At 40.3% G+C, this 19511-nt stretch overlaps 2 protein-coding genes across 2 annotated transcripts in view; one reads left to right on the top strand and one right to left on the bottom strand.

Annotated features, from left to right (window-relative positions):
• Positions 1-275: 275 nt before the first annotated feature.
• Positions 276-8847, bottom strand: plekhb1 (pleckstrin homology domain containing B1; the record flags this gene model as incomplete). Its single annotated transcript, XM_083987372.1, has 6 exons — positions 276-409; positions 2677-2767; positions 2855-2894; positions 2978-3080; positions 3187-3339; positions 8808-8847. The coding sequence occupies 6 exons, from the start codon at positions 8845-8847 to the stop codon at positions 276-278; spliced, it is 561 nt and encodes a 186-aa protein (XP_083843498.1).
• A 6590-nt stretch (positions 8848-15437) lies between these two features.
• Positions 15438-19511, top strand: part of tecta (tectorin alpha) — a 42026-nt gene continuing 37952 nt past the window's right edge. The window contains exons 1-4 of the mRNA XM_083987371.1: positions 15438-15514; positions 16657-16718; positions 18632-18792; positions 19031-19170. Of these exons, the coding sequence (XP_083843497.1) occupies positions 18654-18792; positions 19031-19170 (279 nt within the window). The 5' untranslated portion in view covers positions 15438-15514; positions 16657-16718; positions 18632-18653. The remainder of the gene's footprint in view (positions 15515-16656; positions 16719-18631; positions 18793-19030; positions 19171-19511) is intronic.

Here is a 19511-nt window from a genome sequence, read left to right as displayed (position 1 = left end):
ATTGAGATACAAAATTGACTTCCTGTTTTGCAAAGGTTCATGAGTAGAGAACATAATTACACAGCGTCGTCTTCAGGATAATATTCATATGCAAAAGTGCACACGAGAAAAAAAACAAAAACATAAGCAGCTGTTTGTTACAGCAGCTATGATCTGAAAACAGATCATATAAAAGATGAAGTAAAAGCCTCTCTACAGATGCTGACGACAGGCTGTCGGTCCGTGGGGACAGACGGGCCTCGTGCTGTGTTGTCGTGTCAGAAACAGAGATCTTCTCAGCAGAAAAAGAAGGGCATCCAGAAGAAGGATCGCATGGCTGCTCCTGCTGCCAGGCCTGCCAGTATTCCCAGCGCTAGTTGCTCTGCCACGTCATCAAACGGGTCCCTCTGAACAATCATTTGGTGGGTGCCTTAGAGGAAAGACGTGAAAGAAGATTCTTTTAATGTTAGTACTGTAGTTGAGTTGCTGGCTGAACCAGAGGAGAGAGTTCTGGCACTATATGGATGGAGTCTGAAGATGTGACAACCCCGACAACACCTTGTAGTACAAAGAACAACGTTATTGTCAGGGCTACATGTGTCGCCTTGTGTCCTTCCTAAGGGTAATTAATCAAGTCGTTGGCCAATCCATGTTTTGAAATCACAGAGGGCAGAGAACAAAAGCTTGTTTGGCTTCTGCTATAAACAGCCTGAACCTTTTTAGTCTGACATCTGACAAGTGATTGATTGATCCTGTTCACAAAAAGGATCCTGTATCATAAAGACGATTTCATTCATTTGTTTTTTCAGCAGATGCTGCACTTGAATTATCCATATTCCAAATTAAATACAATTAACAACAAATCTGAGCTCAGTCAAATTTTCAGCACTTTAGTATTGGATGGCTTTTGGATTTCAGTGCAGTATGATGTGTGCATGTGTTATAGGCAGCTGGATGCATGTAAAATGCACAGAAAGTTAAAGGAACCAGGGGGTTGACATTTAAAGCTCAACTTTACTGCAGTTAAACTTTAGACGGACCTGGCACTTCCTAAAGTTTATCTTGCAATTGAGGTAGGTTGTACACACATTTATACCCAGCTAAATCCATAGATGAGATCTCAGTGACACTGCCTCGTATGCAGCTGTGAATTTGGGAGCTTTTAGCCAGATACAGTAAACCAAACATGAAATACATAGGGTTTGGGCCCTCAGTTGGTTTAAATTCTTCTGTCAATTTGCACACATCTGCATTTGCAGGTTTTGCAGAGCAGACGTCTCCTGCCTGGTTCCTGCATCATGTGGACCAATGTGCATCACACCATGTAACACTTATATTGCTGTAATTATTATTATTATTATTGTGGTATGGGATAGTTAGTGCACCGCCTGTGGCACAAATGAAACACTCCAACAATTACGGTGAATTAGGCTATGAGTCCAGAGCAGGCGCCTGCAGGTACAACTAGGAGAAGGAAACTTAATGAGCATCAGACAACCCTTCGGTGCTTTTTAAAAAGGCATAAAAGGAGTAATTCACTGGATTCTCTCTTTCTACAGTACAGGCTGGCTGTATAAAAACCCATGGAGTGTGTTATTCTTTAGCAAATTCAGTGCTTTGTTAGATTAACATGATATGCCTTCATGGTTGATCATTGTGTCTTTAGTTTTTTTGCACTTCTCTGATTAAATCCTCTAAAACCACAGAGAGATATTTGTTGTTCTCAGGTTGTCTGTTATTGTTCACAAGCCCCTTATAATGGAAGTGCTGCCATTTGACAAACATAGAAAACCTGCAGTAAATTCTCATTTGAATGACTAAAGTGCAGCACTCACCACCAGAGCTGGAGGAAGGACTTTAGTAGCCATGATTTCTCGTATTTTATTTGTTCAGTTAACTGAAGCTTGTTTGCATTTTCTCTGACATGAAGCTTTAAATGCTGCTTTCAAGTCCTCCACTCCCAATAATTAGATTCTGTGGGAAAATAGCTATCAGACTTTGTCTATTTATTTCTTATTGTCCCAGAGGTAGTCAAAATTAAATATGTTGAGTCCACAAATAATGGAATTGGCTTGAAATATTCACGATGTGTTTGACTGTAACTCCTCAGATGATTGAAACCTACATACACTACTAAGTACATTTATTCAAGCACTGTACTTGTGAATAATTTTGAGGGACTTGTTCTGTACTTGTGCATTTTTATTTCATGCTTCTTTATGCTCCACTTATCTGACAGCTTAAGTTACTAGTTACTTTAAAGATTAAGAGTTTACACAGTGGATGATATAACAAAGTTTTAAAATACAGCACATTGCTAAAGGTCACAAAAGTGGTTGACAACTTTTTTTTTTCACCTTTAATCGATAGTATATTCAAGAGAAAGACATGAAATGGGAGGCAGACAGAGGGGGGACATGCAGCAAAGGGCCACCTGAATCGGGATTTGATACAGTGCCGGCTGCAGCGAGGAGTGGACTACTGTATAGCCTTTACATATGGGGTGCCTGCTCTACCAACTGAGCTAAACAACGCCCCTGGCAACCTTTTATCCCGCAGAAAGAAATCCAACAATACTTTAGATTTAATTATTAAAGTAATAATCATAATAAGTAAAGGCAAAACAACAGACAGACAGTTCATGTTGAGGACTCGCACACAGCCTACTGTGTTTTCTGGGTATCTGTGGTAACATACCTGGTCCTGCTCCAGGTGTGATGTAAACAGTGCGGTAGTTATTGAGGGGGATGGCCTGGTAGGAGTCATCATATGGGTCATAAATGAATACCTAAAAACACAGAAAAAGCAGCATTTTTAGCACAGGAGTGAAAACAGGATCATGTTTCTGTCATAACCATGAACACAGCTCACTGACCGGGTTCCTTCTGGTCTCCATCAGGGTCAGTTTCCATGCTCTGTAAAAATTAGATAAACAGGAATGAGGGAGTGATTGTAAAGGAGGAGGCAGGACAGAGGAGAGTGTGTTGAGAGCACCTACATAGATTCATCTTCACTGTTGGCACACAGGTTGACTGTTGAGCCGTCCTTGAGCTGGACCACGATGAGATTCTCCCTGGGATTACTCTCTGGAGGAGTCACACCTGCAGCCAAGTTAAGAGAGCATCTTGTCAGTCTCTATAACAGACATTGCATTAGGTTCGGTACTTTAGTGTATTTGGCACTACAATCATGGTCTGTAACCAATACCTCCACACTCCAGACCAGATCGCACATCTACACATCTGGTCTTGAGGCTGACGCGGTGCTCCAGCTCCCGTCTGCTGTCAGTCTTGTAGAAACAAAGGCTCCCATCAATCCAAAGGTCGCACCAATTTAACTTCCAGCGCTTTAGGACAGAAGCTGTAAGACACATGTCACAGTGTTACATTGTTGTTTGTCCACATGAAGATCAGGGAAGTCAGTGTGTATTGGGTATTTACTGTAATCAGCAATATTTAAATCATCTTGGCAACAGCACATTTTAGTCCATGCCAAAAAATCAATTGGGTTAAATTTTGTTTTACATTTTGTAGTTTTCAGCTGATCATTGATAAAAAGAGAGTTCTGCCCGGCCTGTCAATCATCTTGGGATTAGCCCCCTTGCAGGCTATTTACATTTGAAACATGAGATTCTGAATGTAAACACAAACAGGTGGGGGAAAGCTACAGTAGAAGCACTGACACTCCTGTTCAGTGTTCACAGTTGTGACTTTTACAGACCAGTGTGACTGTTACAGACCAACCACCCCCACTGCCGTAGACGAGGGCCAGGCCCAAATCATGGAAGAACAACAAAACTGGATGTTCCAACTTTCCCAGGAGATGGAGTGGACCAAACACGAGCTGGCCAAGCAGAAGTCTCTCAAGAAAATGTTCATCAACAGAGAGAAGGAGACGAGAAGAACACTGGAGAAGCTCCAGAAGTACAGCGACGCAGAAACCCTAAGCACGGCAAAGATCGCCACCCAGGTTCAGAATAGCATCAAGCAGAAGAAGAAAAAACTCCTGCAAAAAGACTATGAGGAGCTACAGGTGGCGTATCTTCTGAGCCAGGAGAAGTTCACAGCTGAGCTCCAGAAGGAGAAGACGACCAACGCTGCCCTCCAAGAAAAACTGGAGAAACTCAGGGCTTCACACAGAGAAATCAGCCTGAGGTATGAAGCTGAAATCCTCACTATTAGGCAGCAGGCTGACAACCTTCAGCGAGAGCTTGACAAAGAAGTGACGGCTCGTGCTGACAGGGTGTCAGAGGACCACATGGTGGGGAGAAACCTGAGGGCAGAGATGGTCGTCCTCCATCGAAAGATGGCAGAGATCAGCCCCACTCAGAGAAATACATTCGAGCAGGAGCCGGCTCTGCAAAGAGACATTGAGCAGATAATGACTCAACTCAGTGTTCAGCTCTCACTCAACTGTGAGTTAACAGCGGAGCTCGAGGCTGAGGAGGGACAGAGGAACCAGCCTCCCCAAGAGACCACCAGCCCAGAGAGCCAGGAGGAGAAGCCTGGGGTTCAGCCCAGCAAAGAACTAGAGGAACCAGAGGAGCCTCTCCTTGTTCCTGATCCTCAACCCAACGCCGTGGCAATTGGGGTGTCGACAGAGATCCTGAACACCAAACCAAACAAGTCAGTCTGGAAGAGAGCCTGCCACTTTCTGGGGCTAAGTGAACCACAGACAAGGATTAACACCAGGGATGAAGACTTATCCAACTAAAAAATATTTTCTTTGCTTTTTCTTTCTTTTAATCTCTTCAGTTATTTTATTGGATGGAGTAATAAACACCACAAAAAATAACGTTCTAAAGATGTGTTTCCTGTATTACTGCATTACTTGTTCAGTGTCAGATATAGATATGCAGCTGTTCTTACTTGGGACATTTTATATCTCATTTCATTTCAGTTTGAATATAAATTGTGTGCTGTTTTTTTAAAGATAGCATTTTAAACTGAGAGAATTCAATGAGACAGGTTTGTAATAACACCTGATGGTAACTTAGCAACAGGTTTGAATTGAGCATATCCTAACTTTCATGACTGACTTGTAAATGTAAAGGCAAAGCAAGTTTATTTTGCCCATTTTTACAAACAGTTTGTCTCAGAAGGCTTTAAATAGTATCATATCTCTGCCGTTACATCCTCACATCAACTTTTCTTTTTGAAAAATAAATTGTATGAGTGTGTGGAGGGGTCCTAATCCCAGACAAAGAACAGACCGATTGAAAGTAAACTGATAAGATGAAATGGATTCATACAATAGCCTACTAATGTTAGCTCATCACAGCCGATATGTGGCCTAAATAGGAAATTGCAATAAAGGAATCCTAATGGTCTGTTTGATCTAGTTATTCATTAATTGATTTTAAAAGAATGAATCAGCAGCCAATGTATTGTAAATGAGAGTTTTTAAAATCCTCAAATATTGTTATCAGTCAGTCACAGTAGTTCCGTAAGATTAATGCCACGTCCCATTTCTCCCCCTTAAAACTTCCACTTGGTTTAACCTATAAGAAGAGTAGGTAGGACACTGTACATGACCCCAGGAATGGATTAACATTATGTCCCAGCGCTGTCCATCTGACCTGATCATAACATTGCCACAGAGATGCACTATGTTCTTTATTACAGTGGAACCTGTACATTATGTAAAGTTTGTGTTTTTATTTTGTTAAAGGCCCCATGGCATGAAAAATGTGATTTTTGTTATTTTTTCGTGCTTGGGGAGGTCTCTGGGCCACGTATATACTGCCCCATGCATCAAACTGGCCATAAACGGAGAAACACACACCGCCCATTTGTAGGAACATTCTCTTTAAGACGAGCAGATCGCACTTCCTCCTTTCTGTGATGTCACACACAAGGTAACTCCGCCCACCGTGACCAGTTGTTTTCTTTCAATTTTTATGAATGCAGCTTAGGTTTCAGTTACTTGCCTGTGATTGGCCCGACCACATGCCACTCAAAAACAGTCAGCCAATCAGAGGAGATGTTCTCATTCTCTCTTCTGATTGGCCAAATGACCTGTGCCTGCTAGAACACCAGAAAGAGGCAACAGAAAGGGGAAGTATTAACGATATTAAGCAGATCACAGGTACTCAAAACCAATGATACATCTTGTTAGGGATATCAGCAGGTAAATAAACCCAGAGAAAAGTGCACAGCATGGGGCCTTTAAATTGAGCCTTGTGTCATAATATTGTATTATTATATTAGGGTAAAATACATTGTTCTTGTGTATGTAGTTACAGATATTTCTATATTTAATTTCTGTTTTTCAAACGCCATGAAAAAAATACAGTTGAAGATCAGGGAGGTCAATGTATTGTGTTTTTTTCTAAGGAATATTTGAACGGTCTTGGCAATAATACATTTTTGTCCATGCTATTGAATCCGAATAATTATATTTTGTTCAGCTGATCTTTGTAAAAACAAAACAAAAAAAGCAGTGCTTTTGTATTTGGCCTGTCAGTCTGCTTGGGATCAATAACATACCTTGCATGCCCTTGTTTACATTTGAATGATGATATTCTGAATGTAAACAAACACGGGGGGGGAAAGTATATGGAACACTCATCTTTAAGAGAATGATTCCATTGTGACATCATAATAGTATCAGTCAGATATAGAAGTGTGAGGAAGAGAACATTTCACTTTACAACAGAAACAGCATAGACATAGCGTCCAGTCAACGTTCACAGCGTGACTTTACAATCAAGTCTTTGACAAAACCTTCAACCTCAACCAATGGCAACTCGCAGCTTAAACGCACAAAATGGGATGACCACCCGCCTCCCCACTGATGAGGGCCAGGCACAAATGATGGTGACCATGGAGCCTCAACATGAAATCTTTAACCTCAATGTCCTCTTGGGGAAGAAGAGAGCCAACTGTGAAGAACAGGAAAACCGGATGTTCCAACTTTCCCAGGAGTTGGAGTGGACCAAACAGGAGCTGGCCCGGCAGAAGTCTCTTAAGGAAATGTTCATTATCAGAGAGATGGAGACGAGAAGAAAACTGAAGAGGTTCCAGAATAACAGCGACGCAGAAACCCTAAGCACGGCAAAGATCGCCACCCAGATTCAGAATAATATCAAGCAGAAGAAGAAAAAACTCCTGCATAAGGACTATGAGGAGTTGAAAGTGGCGTGGCTTGAGAGCCAGGAGAAGTTCACAACTGAACTCCAGAAGGAGAAGACGACCAACGCTGCCCTCCAAGAAGAACTGGAGAAACTCAGGACTTCACACAGAGAAATCAGCCTGAGGTATGAAGGTGAAATCCTCACTATTAGGCAGCAGGCTGACAACCTTCAGCGAGAGCTTGACAAAGAAGTGACGGCTCGTGCTGACAGGGTGTCAGAGGACCACATGGTGGGGAGAAACCTGAGGGCAGAGATGGTCGTCCTCCGTCGAAAGATGGCAGAGATAACTCAACCCAGTGTTCAGCTCTCACTCAACCACAAGTAAACCACAAAGCTCGAGGCTGAGGGACAGAGGAACCAGCTTCCCCAAGAGACCACCAGCCCAGAAAGCACCTACTGAAACCACTTAGGCCTAACCTTTTTCATCTCTTTTTTCTCTTCTGGTTGTTTCCTGTCATTCTTTTCATTTCTTGGGGGTTTTTTTGTTCTTTTATTCTTCAAGCAAATCTAATAAACATAAAAAAAGAGATATGTTTCCTGTATATATTGCAACATGCTGCAAGTACTATTGATATATTGATATATTGATATATTGATATTATTGATTGATGTTGTTGTGTGCAGTGTTTTTCCAGCACTTACATCCCAACTGCCTAACCATGATAAGCCACTTTAAGACATGACCAAGGACAATAAATAGGATTATAAATTACAAAGAGTTTCATAACAGGTGAACTTGTCACTCTCTAGAAAATGCTCCAGTAGACCTGTTTAAAATGCAGCCCTGTTAGTCATCCGTGTTCATACTGAATGACGAATTCAGGTGATGTTTTTCTAGTGAAAAATATAATGTACAGTACTGGTATGTGGGGAAATTCAAATCACATACAACAGCACACACAATCACAACAGCACTGATCAAAAGTGAACTGATGAGATTAAATGGATTTATACAGATGTTAGCCCATCACAGCCGATATTTGGCCTAAATTAATAATAAGAAATTGCCATAAAGGAACCCCAATTGTATGTTTGATCTAGTTATTCATTTATTGTTTTTAAAAGAATAAATCAGCAGCCAATATAGTGTATATTTTAAGACCATTAAATGATTGATTTCAGCCTCAAAAATTAATTTTCCATTTTCCATCCAAATGTATAATCTTAATAATTTAGTGGTTAGACCTATGACCAGAAGATCAACACATTTCTACTCTACTGAGTTAGTTTATATATTGAAATTTAAAGTACAAGTTCCTTTACAAAGAGAAAGAGAGATACACATAATTTATTGTTGATCTATTAGGTCCTCAGAGGTATCATCTGATTGCAAAGAGAGAAGCTTTGCTTTCATATTTTCAATATTTGAACCGTAAAATCAGAGTAAATTTTTCTCTTTTTAGTCAAATTACGAAATTTGTTTTTGGTCTTAGCTTAAAAGTAAAGTCCCTGTTCGGCTGTTTGCACTGTAATAAATGCCATGTTTTGTATCAGTTCATATTAAAGTTCATACAGATAAATGTCCTCAGCAAGTTGTCAGAACCAGAGAACCTGTTATGTGCCAAAATATTATTTTGTCTAACATCTTACTGAGTTAGTTTTTAGTTTGTATTTAATTAAAATAATTATTATGGGTGAAATAAATAAGCTCTTCCCTCCTTGATGTCTGTGAAAACAACCCGTGTCCACTCACTCTGTCTCCACAGCCAGCCTGACCTCAGGAGGAGCGCCATTTTTAGCAACAGCAGTTATGATGACGATGGTGGTGATGCTGATGATGATTGTAATCCAGTATGAGCGGAATGAGGAATTGAGATTTTAGTATTTACAAGTCTAAATGATCCAGCATGTGGTTTTTGGCCTCTTCTGCCTCGGTTTATATTCCCTCCGTCCACGGGCAGTGAGGTAGATTATTCTTTCCTGGCCGGGACAGAGTGTGACTCACAGGATCATCGAGGATTAGCGAGTGTGGCCACGCCCTCTCATCTCCTCTCATCTTCCTCCTTCTTTCTAGAATGACACTTTCTTCCTCTACCTCACACCATGAGTCATACCTTGTTTATATAGTTGAATCCTCTGTATGCTCACAAACTAAACTCACGTGAGCTCTGTGCCATTCATTTCTGTGCACATCTCTAGCGTGCTTTTACAAATTAATCCCGGCACTGAAATAACAACATGGGGATTAGCCTGATTGTTACAGTCCCCAGGTCAGTTATGAGAGTCTTCCCAGGATTTCTGGGATATGCTGATGACATAATTTACTTAGCCTGTAAAGAAAATGCTAGACTCTCCTGTGTCACCTGAGTCACTTGATTGTGTTCTTCTCTTACATTTCTGGTCATTCTCCTCACCGGTCTAAAAGCCTGCTTTTGTTTTCCTCCATGAAGCCAGAGGGCAGTGGGGCTGTTTTATTGTGGTAAATATATCAGACAAGTGTAACAGCTTGGCCACCTACTGTGTATCTGTAGCTCCTCCAGGAGAGATTGCTTTTGTTTTTGGGAATCACAGAGTTTGTTCTTGTGGTTTAAACACCTGGACCAGCGTCTACTGCTGCATTCAGTGACTAGTGGCAGTTGTCTGCATATACCAACATTTAAGTTTCAAAACAGACATTTTTCCAGGGGTGAAAGGGGAGCATTTAATTTTATTTAATTTTATTCAGGTCAAAGTTGAAAGTAAATAAATAAATTATATTAATATCATACATATTAAATAAAGGAATACATTTAATTTGATTTATTTAATCAAATACATCACATGGCAATTCATATTTATTATTAGTTGACCATAAAATTTGTTAATTGAACAACAAGTAATTAATTCTGTTTTCAAATGTCCTGCCAGAGAGCAGCTGCACAAACTTGAATTGGGTGCAGGTTGCCAAGTTGTGGTAACAGATGGGTTGAAATTGTATGTACAAATATGTGTGGATTGTGTGCCCAGCTTGTGTTTTATACACAATCTGCCACCTTGGATAAGATCAGACATATTGTCCATACCAAGACCATGGGTCTGTGCATGATGATTATTTATGATGGAGGCTGAGAGCCATGCAAATTACTGGGGTTTCCCAGGAGAAACAACAAATCGGGAGGATGTCTGGAGATTACCTTGGAATACAAGAGACTCCTGGGGTGTTGGCACATATGTGTTTGTGATCTGCATCCATCATCTTCCTCCAGAGTCCTTCAAACAGACGGCTGTAGAAAGCATTTAATTTGACATAATACAATCCATTGAATCGTATCAAACCTCATGGGCATGTTGGGCATCGGCCAGAACTGACAGATTCACATTTAATATTTACATATGTTCTGCTTTACCCCATTCATTTGCTGCAGTGTGCATAGCATGATGTAGTATAAGACACTGGTGTTATCAATTATTGCATGTAATTCTAAGGAAGCTATTTTGCAACGTTGCCTATATAATGTAATAATGTTTGTTAATTGTTTTACTATATGTGCAGTGTATTACCATATGTTTAACAACGTTTGATTAAAGACAGAAAACAACCAGTAGCTTTATATCAAATTAATGATCAAACGTTTATTAAGCATACAAATAAGAAATATGGCTATGCACACTTTAAGGCCCCCAAATTAACTTATTTTTTTGTATGTGGCTTCTTAAAGCAACTCTCGTGGCTCTAAGAGAAATCACATGCAGGACATGTTAGTAAAGTTCAGGCTATTTCAACTGCTTGTTATTAGTTCGATAGTTGGTTAAATTAAACAGGCTTTGTTTGCTGTTTGATGTTTGATGGGACTATCTGAAATATGAGAGAGACACATGATCATTTTCCTTTAAAAAAAGAAAAAAGGATCTACTGTTTTCAATGTGCTGCCTCAGGCGAGACAGTTCAGTTACTGTTAGGTAAACTCGGTTTTGTATTGTGATGTTAACCTGGTGGTCGAGATGAGCAGCTGTATTATTGGAGCCATGGGTGGTGCTGTAACTGCTCCAGAATGGGACGCAGCTTTGGGACTTTAGACACACATAACCTCAACAACTGCTGACAATCTGGACAGAGAACAAGAGGCAGGCTGTCATCCTGTAGCCAGTTGACAGGTTGTATAAGGTTGTAGCTTATCTTGAGGTTCAGATATTTTCCCCAAGGAAAAGAATTGAACTTGAACAGTGTCTCTGAACTGTGCAAATGACTTTTGACACAGCTAAAAGGTAAAAAAAATTAAAAACTTCTTTAAACGGATGGGATTCTAATGGAGTCTGCTGAACCAATATATGAATACACATGATAGATCATGTGTAACTCAAACTGAGTGTGTGTGCATTGCTTACCAGCTCACTGTTGATGACGAGTTTGTTACTCAGGGTGTCAAATGATGGGTGTCCTTTCAGCATCCCATAGAGCACCACTCCCAGCTGCCACACGGTGGTAGGACGAGCCTTATTTTGCCTATGCATGAACCACTCAGGAGGGGCGTACTGAGGGGTCTAGGTCAGAGACAGACACAGACAGCTTTCTCCATGTTCAACACTTTCAACCAGAGATCATTAACTCAGCTGAACATTGCACCTGAGGAGAGGCGATAATGTCCTCTCGATTATACAAACACATGGGACATCAGATCCTGTTTGTACTATTATGTTTTCATGGTGAAGCTCTATGGCTGCTTCAGCTGCCACATCACGATCTGACTCAGGAAAAGAGAAGTGATAGAGGGATACATATCAGATCCACAGCATAAAGGCACCATTACCATAAAATGCTGTACACCCGCAAAAAGCCATTCTGTGACATATACAGTATGTCCCTATATCAACAGTGAAGTTGCCATAGGCCTCTGCAGTATTTCACATAAGCCTTAAGGGGATGATTATCATATCTCCTGGATCTATGAAGCTATAAATGTATTATATGTGAATTATCATAATGAAATAAGCCTAGTGTTACCCTCACATATTTCATTTAATTGTGCAAGTTTATTAAAATAGAATACCGACTTCTATATATTAATATTGAATATGTATATCAAAGTAGTGTCAGACATTTGGAACCTTATATGTAATATTAACATAATACTGACAGCTTTAGGGATGATATTCTTGTGTGACATACAGTATGTCTGTATTTATAACCATACAGTTGTATGGGTTAGACATACGTATAGGTTGGCTAAATGCATAATAAATTACTTTTCCATATGGGATACCTTTGCTTCGTGCTCATGCAACCACCCTCTGTTTTCCTTGCAGTACTGACTGACGTCCACACAGGGGTCTCTCCAGAACCAGCATCAACTCCTGGTCCAGATTGTACCAGTCCAGGAGGGACATTGCTGCAGAGCCCCCTGCTAACTGTGGTCCCCCTGTTGCGTTTAATGTAAGAACCACCTCTATAGGGACTTACCTCCCCATTTACTGTGAAGACATATGGACGAGTGAGACAATCATGAGTGTCCTGAACAGGCTGATCAGTAAAATTCATTATAGGAAGGACAGTAAGGTTAGTGATTGTGTTAAATGGAAAAACAAGGCCTTTGGGAATGTGTTTAATAGCCACCTTCAAGATAGAGACACAAATAATTTTCTGAAGATACAGTGTATTTCATGTGTGCATGAATGTGTGTGCAAGTCTTACAGGTAACTCGTCTGATATCTGAAAGCCAACAAACATTGAACCAAAACTTCCCTCTCCAAGTAGCTCCAGCTCCTCATATTTGGTGTCAAAATCAACTACACATAAACAGTGTCTGCGATTAGGCTAGTCTTACTTAATGACATAATCCTAATTTCAAGCCAGCCTTGAGTAATGAATTAGACATGCAAAGGCTACTGTTGCCCTTGACACAGCCTTAGTCCTGTTTTCACATTATCAACTCACTGATGCTGTTTCCTGATGGTGTGACATTGCTATTAAGGGAGCGTGTGGTAAATCTGGCCTGAGTGAAGGGTTGTAGGAGGCAGACTCATGAAGCAGGGTTCAAGTATCAAAAATATATATTTATTTTTTTACAAAAAGTGCCACCAAAAATGCACAGTGAACCCAAACAACAAAAAGATATTTACAAAAAGTATCAAAGAAATAACAGTTAACTCAGCTTAACTGAAAAGAACTCAACTCAACTCTAAAGTGAAACAAACTGTGCACTCTCCTGCACACCTGATGTCCTCTCTCTCTGACACCACACACTCAACTGATTTCCCCTGCATGCTGGGAGTCAAAGACAGGAGTCCACCTGGACTCAACCAAGCAGCAGGGAAGACTCCTATTTCCTGCAACAGGTAAGCATACAGTACATACTATCAATCTTCACTTCATCACACAATGGGACTTACCGGTAATATAATCTTCTCTCTCTCACACACACACACACATCTGTGCTCCAATACATGATATAATATCAAAACCATAAACATTTTACACTCACACACAATCTACATCCCCCCATAGATGGTTTACCTGATGACCTCACTAATGATGTCATCCAGGATATAAAAGCAGGAAGTACTGATCCTGTCCTCCTTTTGCCACTGAACCACATGGTGAGTATAAAACCAAAACCAGCAAAACAATGTATCTGTAAAAGTTACTTAATTGCACATAAACTGAATCAAACCAATAAACGTATTTAACTTAACATTACTTGTCCGTGTTTGATTTATCTGGACATGTTGATGTAAATGATCTGTACTTAAATATATAATGCAAACTCAAACCAAACCCAGGATTGAACAAAGATGGAATAAACAAATTACACAAGCATGCTAACTCAAATAGAAATGAAATGTAAAGGGACAAATGGTGTGGCCTCACCCACAGGTGAATGGTCCTTGAAGCTGTGACTAATGTCCTTTTGAGTGACAGAGTGCAGGGCTATTTGACCTTTAACCTTCTTTGGCTGCTGGTCTCCCCAGGCTCCTCACTGTCACAGCTGCCTTTTCTCTTGCTCCTCTTTTTCCTGGCCCCATCCTGGGAGACTTTGCTTTTGCAGAGCTGTCACCGACCGTGGAGTAAAGTGCAGATAGTTAGTGACCATGAAAGTTTAAAATGGCCTCTGTTCAGTCAGAGATCCCCGATCATAAAAAACAGGCCTCTTCACAGAGGATATTTTGACATGTTACAACAGGAAATTCACCTCGTAAATAATTGAAATTAGATTAATAATGGTTGAAATGAACTAAATTAAGAAGTACATACTTGAGCTCTGATGTGTGCTTTCTTTTGGACTACATTTCTAAGGAAGAAACTAAGTAACACCTGGCAACACATCAAGTTTGACCTGATAACAGTGAATCATAGCAGGTCTTTGTGAGCGCTTACCCAGGTGTTTCACAGAGGCTGAGGAAAGAACAGCATTTAACCCACTTGACATGGAAGCCATTGCAATAATATGCAATCGTGTTTGTTAGTATGAGGGAACATCAGGGAAACAGGGCGATGTGTTCAGAATGTGTGACATAGGCCTACCTGTTCTAAATACTGAGGGGATCCTAATCAATCTGAATGATGATAAAACTATTAGGCCTACACTATTACAAGCAACTGTTGCTAAGGTACTGTAGGCTACTGAGTGTAATTTCAAGGCACTGGTGAGCAAAATTTCAGGCTAGGTTACATTTCACTACATTATTGCTTTGCTTTATCCATTTGACAGCTGTAGTTACTATTAATATTAGGAGTTTTTGCAACAAAGAAACACTATAGTTGAAGGTGAAGACCAACATCAGACCTGTTACTAGCTTTCAGTTGTCCTTTGGTTGCATGTGGAGTTAGAGTGAGCACCACGTATTTGAACCATAACATATACGTTACTGCCACCTGGTGGCAGCATAAGGTATGTCTCTCCTGCTCCATTAAAACTACACACAGCCTACAGCATCTTGCTACTTTTCATCACTTTTCATATCTTCCAAAAAAAAAAAACATTGGACAAGTAAAATAGATCGATTAAAATCACTTTCAGACAAACACTATATCTGATCAAATGATTAATTGTTATCCCACCTCTCCCATCTCACTATAACTGGTTGCATGAAAGGCACAAAGTTATCCTGCTGTCTAATAACTACCAGTTGAATGACCTGATCAGAACATTTTCATTCAGACATTAATAATTATCAACAGCGAAAGCCAAAAAGGTTTCCTGCTTCATCTTATTATGTCAGAAATCATTCTATTTATAATATGTGCCATTTTTCAAAATAAGTAAAATGTATATGGCATTTGAATTGCTTCATTTTCCGAGCCCCCTCTGAAAAAAACCGAAAAAAACAAAACAAAAACGTAATGTACAGTAAGCAAACGAAAGGAGGAAAAACAAACAGACATTTAAATTACGTCAGTTCCGGTCGAGTAGGCGTGTCTTAAACTGTCAACTAACCCAAGAACAACAAAAACAAACACAGCACCAACGGGGGTTCCGGGGAATGGTGAGTGCAACTGTTTCAAAATATACACTATCAGTCACAAAAAAACACCAATAACAGATGAATGTGGTGGTAAAGGGAGGTCACGACGATGACTCGGCTTCAGCAGCCACCAAGTGTTATTACCCTTACCTCTGTGTGGAGGTAAAGTTAGCAACACCGCTGCACAACCTGCCTTTTCTGTACGTTGCACCCGTCGAGGTTAACGGACGGACACGGGCACCGTCGCCTGCTTTTCTGCCTGTGATATGAATAATATCCTCTCTCTGCTGCTGTCACTATGTCGAGGCCCAGCTTGTTGTTTTTCTACACTGGCTCCTGCACGGGCGACGGTACGGAGCCAGGCCTCGGTCTGTAACAGCCCCTCAAACGTGCCGTGCTCGGTCGGTGAAAGAATGTGTGGCCGAGCCCCGTTGAAAAACCGGTTTGTTTAAAACGGTTTTGCTCGTTACCAAATGTGTACAACAGATATAGTGAGAACTTTTGAGCTTTTCTGAATCAATTAAGGCGAAGCTTGAATACGGCATTACTAATTACTATTGCTAGTCGTTATTTTGTGGAAAAAGTGTAACTCTTTAAACCAGTTTGGCAAGTGGTGGAAGGCGACCGAGGGGGGCAGTAGAGAGCAGTTGTAAACATACAAAAAACTTACAGTATTTATAAAATTATTTGTCACAAATTGAATAAAGGTTCAAACATTTCTCATGAAAATGTAGCTACATCACTTAGAAACCGAGGCTGATCACTGATGATGTAGCCAAATGACTGTCAGTGGTAACAAAGGTAATGCAATATGGGCAGGTTTTTAAATGGACTGACATGTGTTTATCAGGCTTCTCTGAAAGTTGGGCTGGACTGAACCCCACCTACCATATCGTGAGTTGTTTACTCTGCTTTATCAGGAGCCCAGCTGTCACTGTACCTTTGCTTTGTCAGCCACACGTTTCTGTACCTTTGATGTGGGGTCGAGGCTGTCTTCCTGTGCAGTTTTTCCACGATTCATATACCACAGAGGTGTCAAAGACGTTTCACATTTACATCCTGCATGTACATGAATATTTCACTGGCTCCCAAATTCAGTTTATCTTGTTTTTGTGCTCTTCTGCTTCATCATCAAAGTTCTCATCAACATTTTCTCTCACCAGGGGAGGAGGCATGTGATGTGATGTGTTGCTGAAAACATCCTTTGGTCTCTGCTACATCAGAGGTAAGAAACAGGTGATCTGTGTAATGAGAAACTATCTATGACAGAAACATCAGGCAGAGTCCGGACGTAACGCTCAGTCTCTTGGCAAACACACAACCTCAGGTGGGCTGATTTTAAGATGATCAGACCCAGTTGTCTGAAACTGATAGGACTGATCGGAGTTGTGAGTCCAGGGCACCTGGTTAGTGTGTGTCTGTGTGTGTGAACAGTATGTTCTGAGGTAATCCCAAAATCTTAGTAGTACTGCAAAATTCTCATTTTTATTGTGCATTATTAATAGACTAATGTGACAATATTAAAGCAGGAAAATTAGTGACAGAAAGGTTTACTTACAGTTAGAATGAGTAAACTGTAGTCTCTGGCTTTTATGGTCCATAAAAAGTCAGTGTACACACTAAAAGTAGTTAAAGATTCTATCAAAATTATAGTCTGATTTTCTCTATTTGGGTATGTTCCTGCAGAATTTTATTTTTACTAATCAATAAGAATTTGCTTAACTGTTAAAATATATGAAAACACAGAAAAATGCACATTACAGCTTCCCAGTGTCCAAATCATCTTACAATGGTAGAATAGATAGTATATAGAAGAACAGCTTATCAAGAACTAGGAAAAGTTCATTTTTGCTAAGTTTTCCCATGAGATTGATTGATTAGTGAAATTGCTCCTGATTAATTTTGCAGTCACTTTGTCGAGTAATTGTTTCAGCTCTTGAGAAAATGACTTTCAGTAGGAACAGGTGGCTCAGCTTCACCGCATTATTAGTGTCAGCTGTGCACCTGCTCTTGTCAATGCTGCTTTGCCTCTCACGTTTCTGCTGCTGTGACTGGTGGGTTACACTGTGATGATGATGATGATGATGATGATGATGATGATGATGATGATGATGGGATATTTTTAGATGCTTTTATCCAACACATGGAGAGAAAAGAACCAAATGCAGAAGAAAACTTACAGGGTCCAGTGAAATGGTTTGAAGTGGATGATTGTAGCTGATTGACAGGGGGCAAGTGTGTACAGACAAACCTCCACTTAAACACAATCTGCATCCCTATATCTGTGAACAGCTGTGAACAGGCTAATTTTACCTCAGGTGTTAAACAAACACCACTGCTATTACTGCTACTGTTATATTATTAGGGCATGCTATTGCTAATGTAATCACTTTCAGTGGTATTACCAATCAATCTCTACTGGGAATACAGGGTTTATATTCCTTATCTGGGTTGACTTTATTCTTGGTCAGGGAATGTTTTTGAACAGACAACCTAGGCACTTTAGAAAATGCACATGTTGAGCTGTCTAATTAATTGGCTTTGAATGAAGAAATAGTTATAGCTAATGGGAAGAAAGGAAGTGCCATGGAGGGTAGAAGTAACAGATAAGATTCAGCTGTATTCGGTTTTATTTATTTGTCACAAAATACCTCAAAAAGACTATGATTTAATGGTTCATTGACAGAAGCCTAAGACAAATACATTCTGTCATGTTGTTTTGATCAGTACATCCTCTCACCTACTGTCACAAAACACCTTTATCTTGATGTTGTTTAAATAACCTGTAATGTTATTTGATATTGAGCTGCAGCACTGTATTAGATAGCATGTCTCTTCAACTCCATGAGCACATCAACTGTAGTTTATTTTGGACTTGATCTCACGTGTCACTATAAATACTCACTGGAGTAACATGGCCACCGCTAAAAATAGTCCTCTAGAAGTAGCCTACATTACTTCCTGCTAGAGGTATGTGTACTAGAAACTACAGTGTTGCACTGTTTCATATGTATACATTTACAAATATGCTTTGAGGGACAAAATGTTAAACTGAGCAACTAATAACTGATCCAGACCAAGGCCTGGGCCTGGTGTAACTGTGATAGTGACTGTACTGGGTGCTCTTTCCCTTCTCAGAAACCTGCTCAGGGTTGGAACCATGGAGTCTTCTTCTGATGAAGAGGAGGTTCGCACCTTCGTCCAGGTCATCAGTGAGAAGTACAACCCTGAGAATTTCCCCTATGGCCAAGGTGTGGGAATAGTGATCCTGCCCAGCCCTCCGGGATCCCCTGTCAAGGGTGAGAGATGATGCAGGGGACTATGTCGGCATTGACACCACTTTTTAGAAGTAGCCTTCAATAACACTTAATGTGAAGCCTCTTGGAGTGCCTTAGAAAAGCGTAATTATTATTGTTGTTTTTTTTGTTGTTTTTTTTTTGCCTACATCATCATATTATTATGTCTTTGAATAAATCAGAACATTAGATCTCCTCAATGTTTTAAAATCTGATCTGACATCAGTTCCCCTGTTTGCAGATCGCCTGTTTCTGCCGAGTGTGTTGGTTCTGAATTACTGTGGAATCAGTAAAGCTGGTGACAAGTCCGACATCGCAACTTTCTGCGCCCATGTGGTCGAGTTGGACCTGTCTCACAATCAGCTTAATGACTGGGGAGAGGTGGGTATCCTTTACAGATTTGGAAATCAAGAAGATTGGAGTTTGACTTGTGTATAATGCTTCTTAACAGCAGAGATAGGCTTTAGACAGAAATTATCTTTTTCATTTGTCTGCTCTGGCCTGGCCTGTCCTGTCCTGACTCTTAACTCCAACTTTTATTTGAGTGGTAACTGTAAGTTTCTAATAACATAATTCAATACTCAGTAGTATTTCATTATCAGTTGATATCAGAGGCACTGTGTCTTGTGACTCTCTTTTGTTAATGGGAGAGACAAATAAGCCCATGTGATATGTACTTGCCAAAAAAGTAGGGCAGTAATAAATCTGTGCAAGGAGGCGTG

The sequence above is a fragment of the Trachurus trachurus genome (genome assembly GCF_905171665.1).
Source record: "Trachurus trachurus genome assembly, chromosome: 14".
Classification (NCBI taxonomy): Eukaryota; Metazoa; Chordata; class Actinopteri; order Carangiformes; family Carangidae; genus Trachurus; species Trachurus trachurus.
The sequence above is the reverse complement of the archived record's forward strand: the minus strand, read 5'-3'. Positions and strand labels throughout refer to the sequence as shown.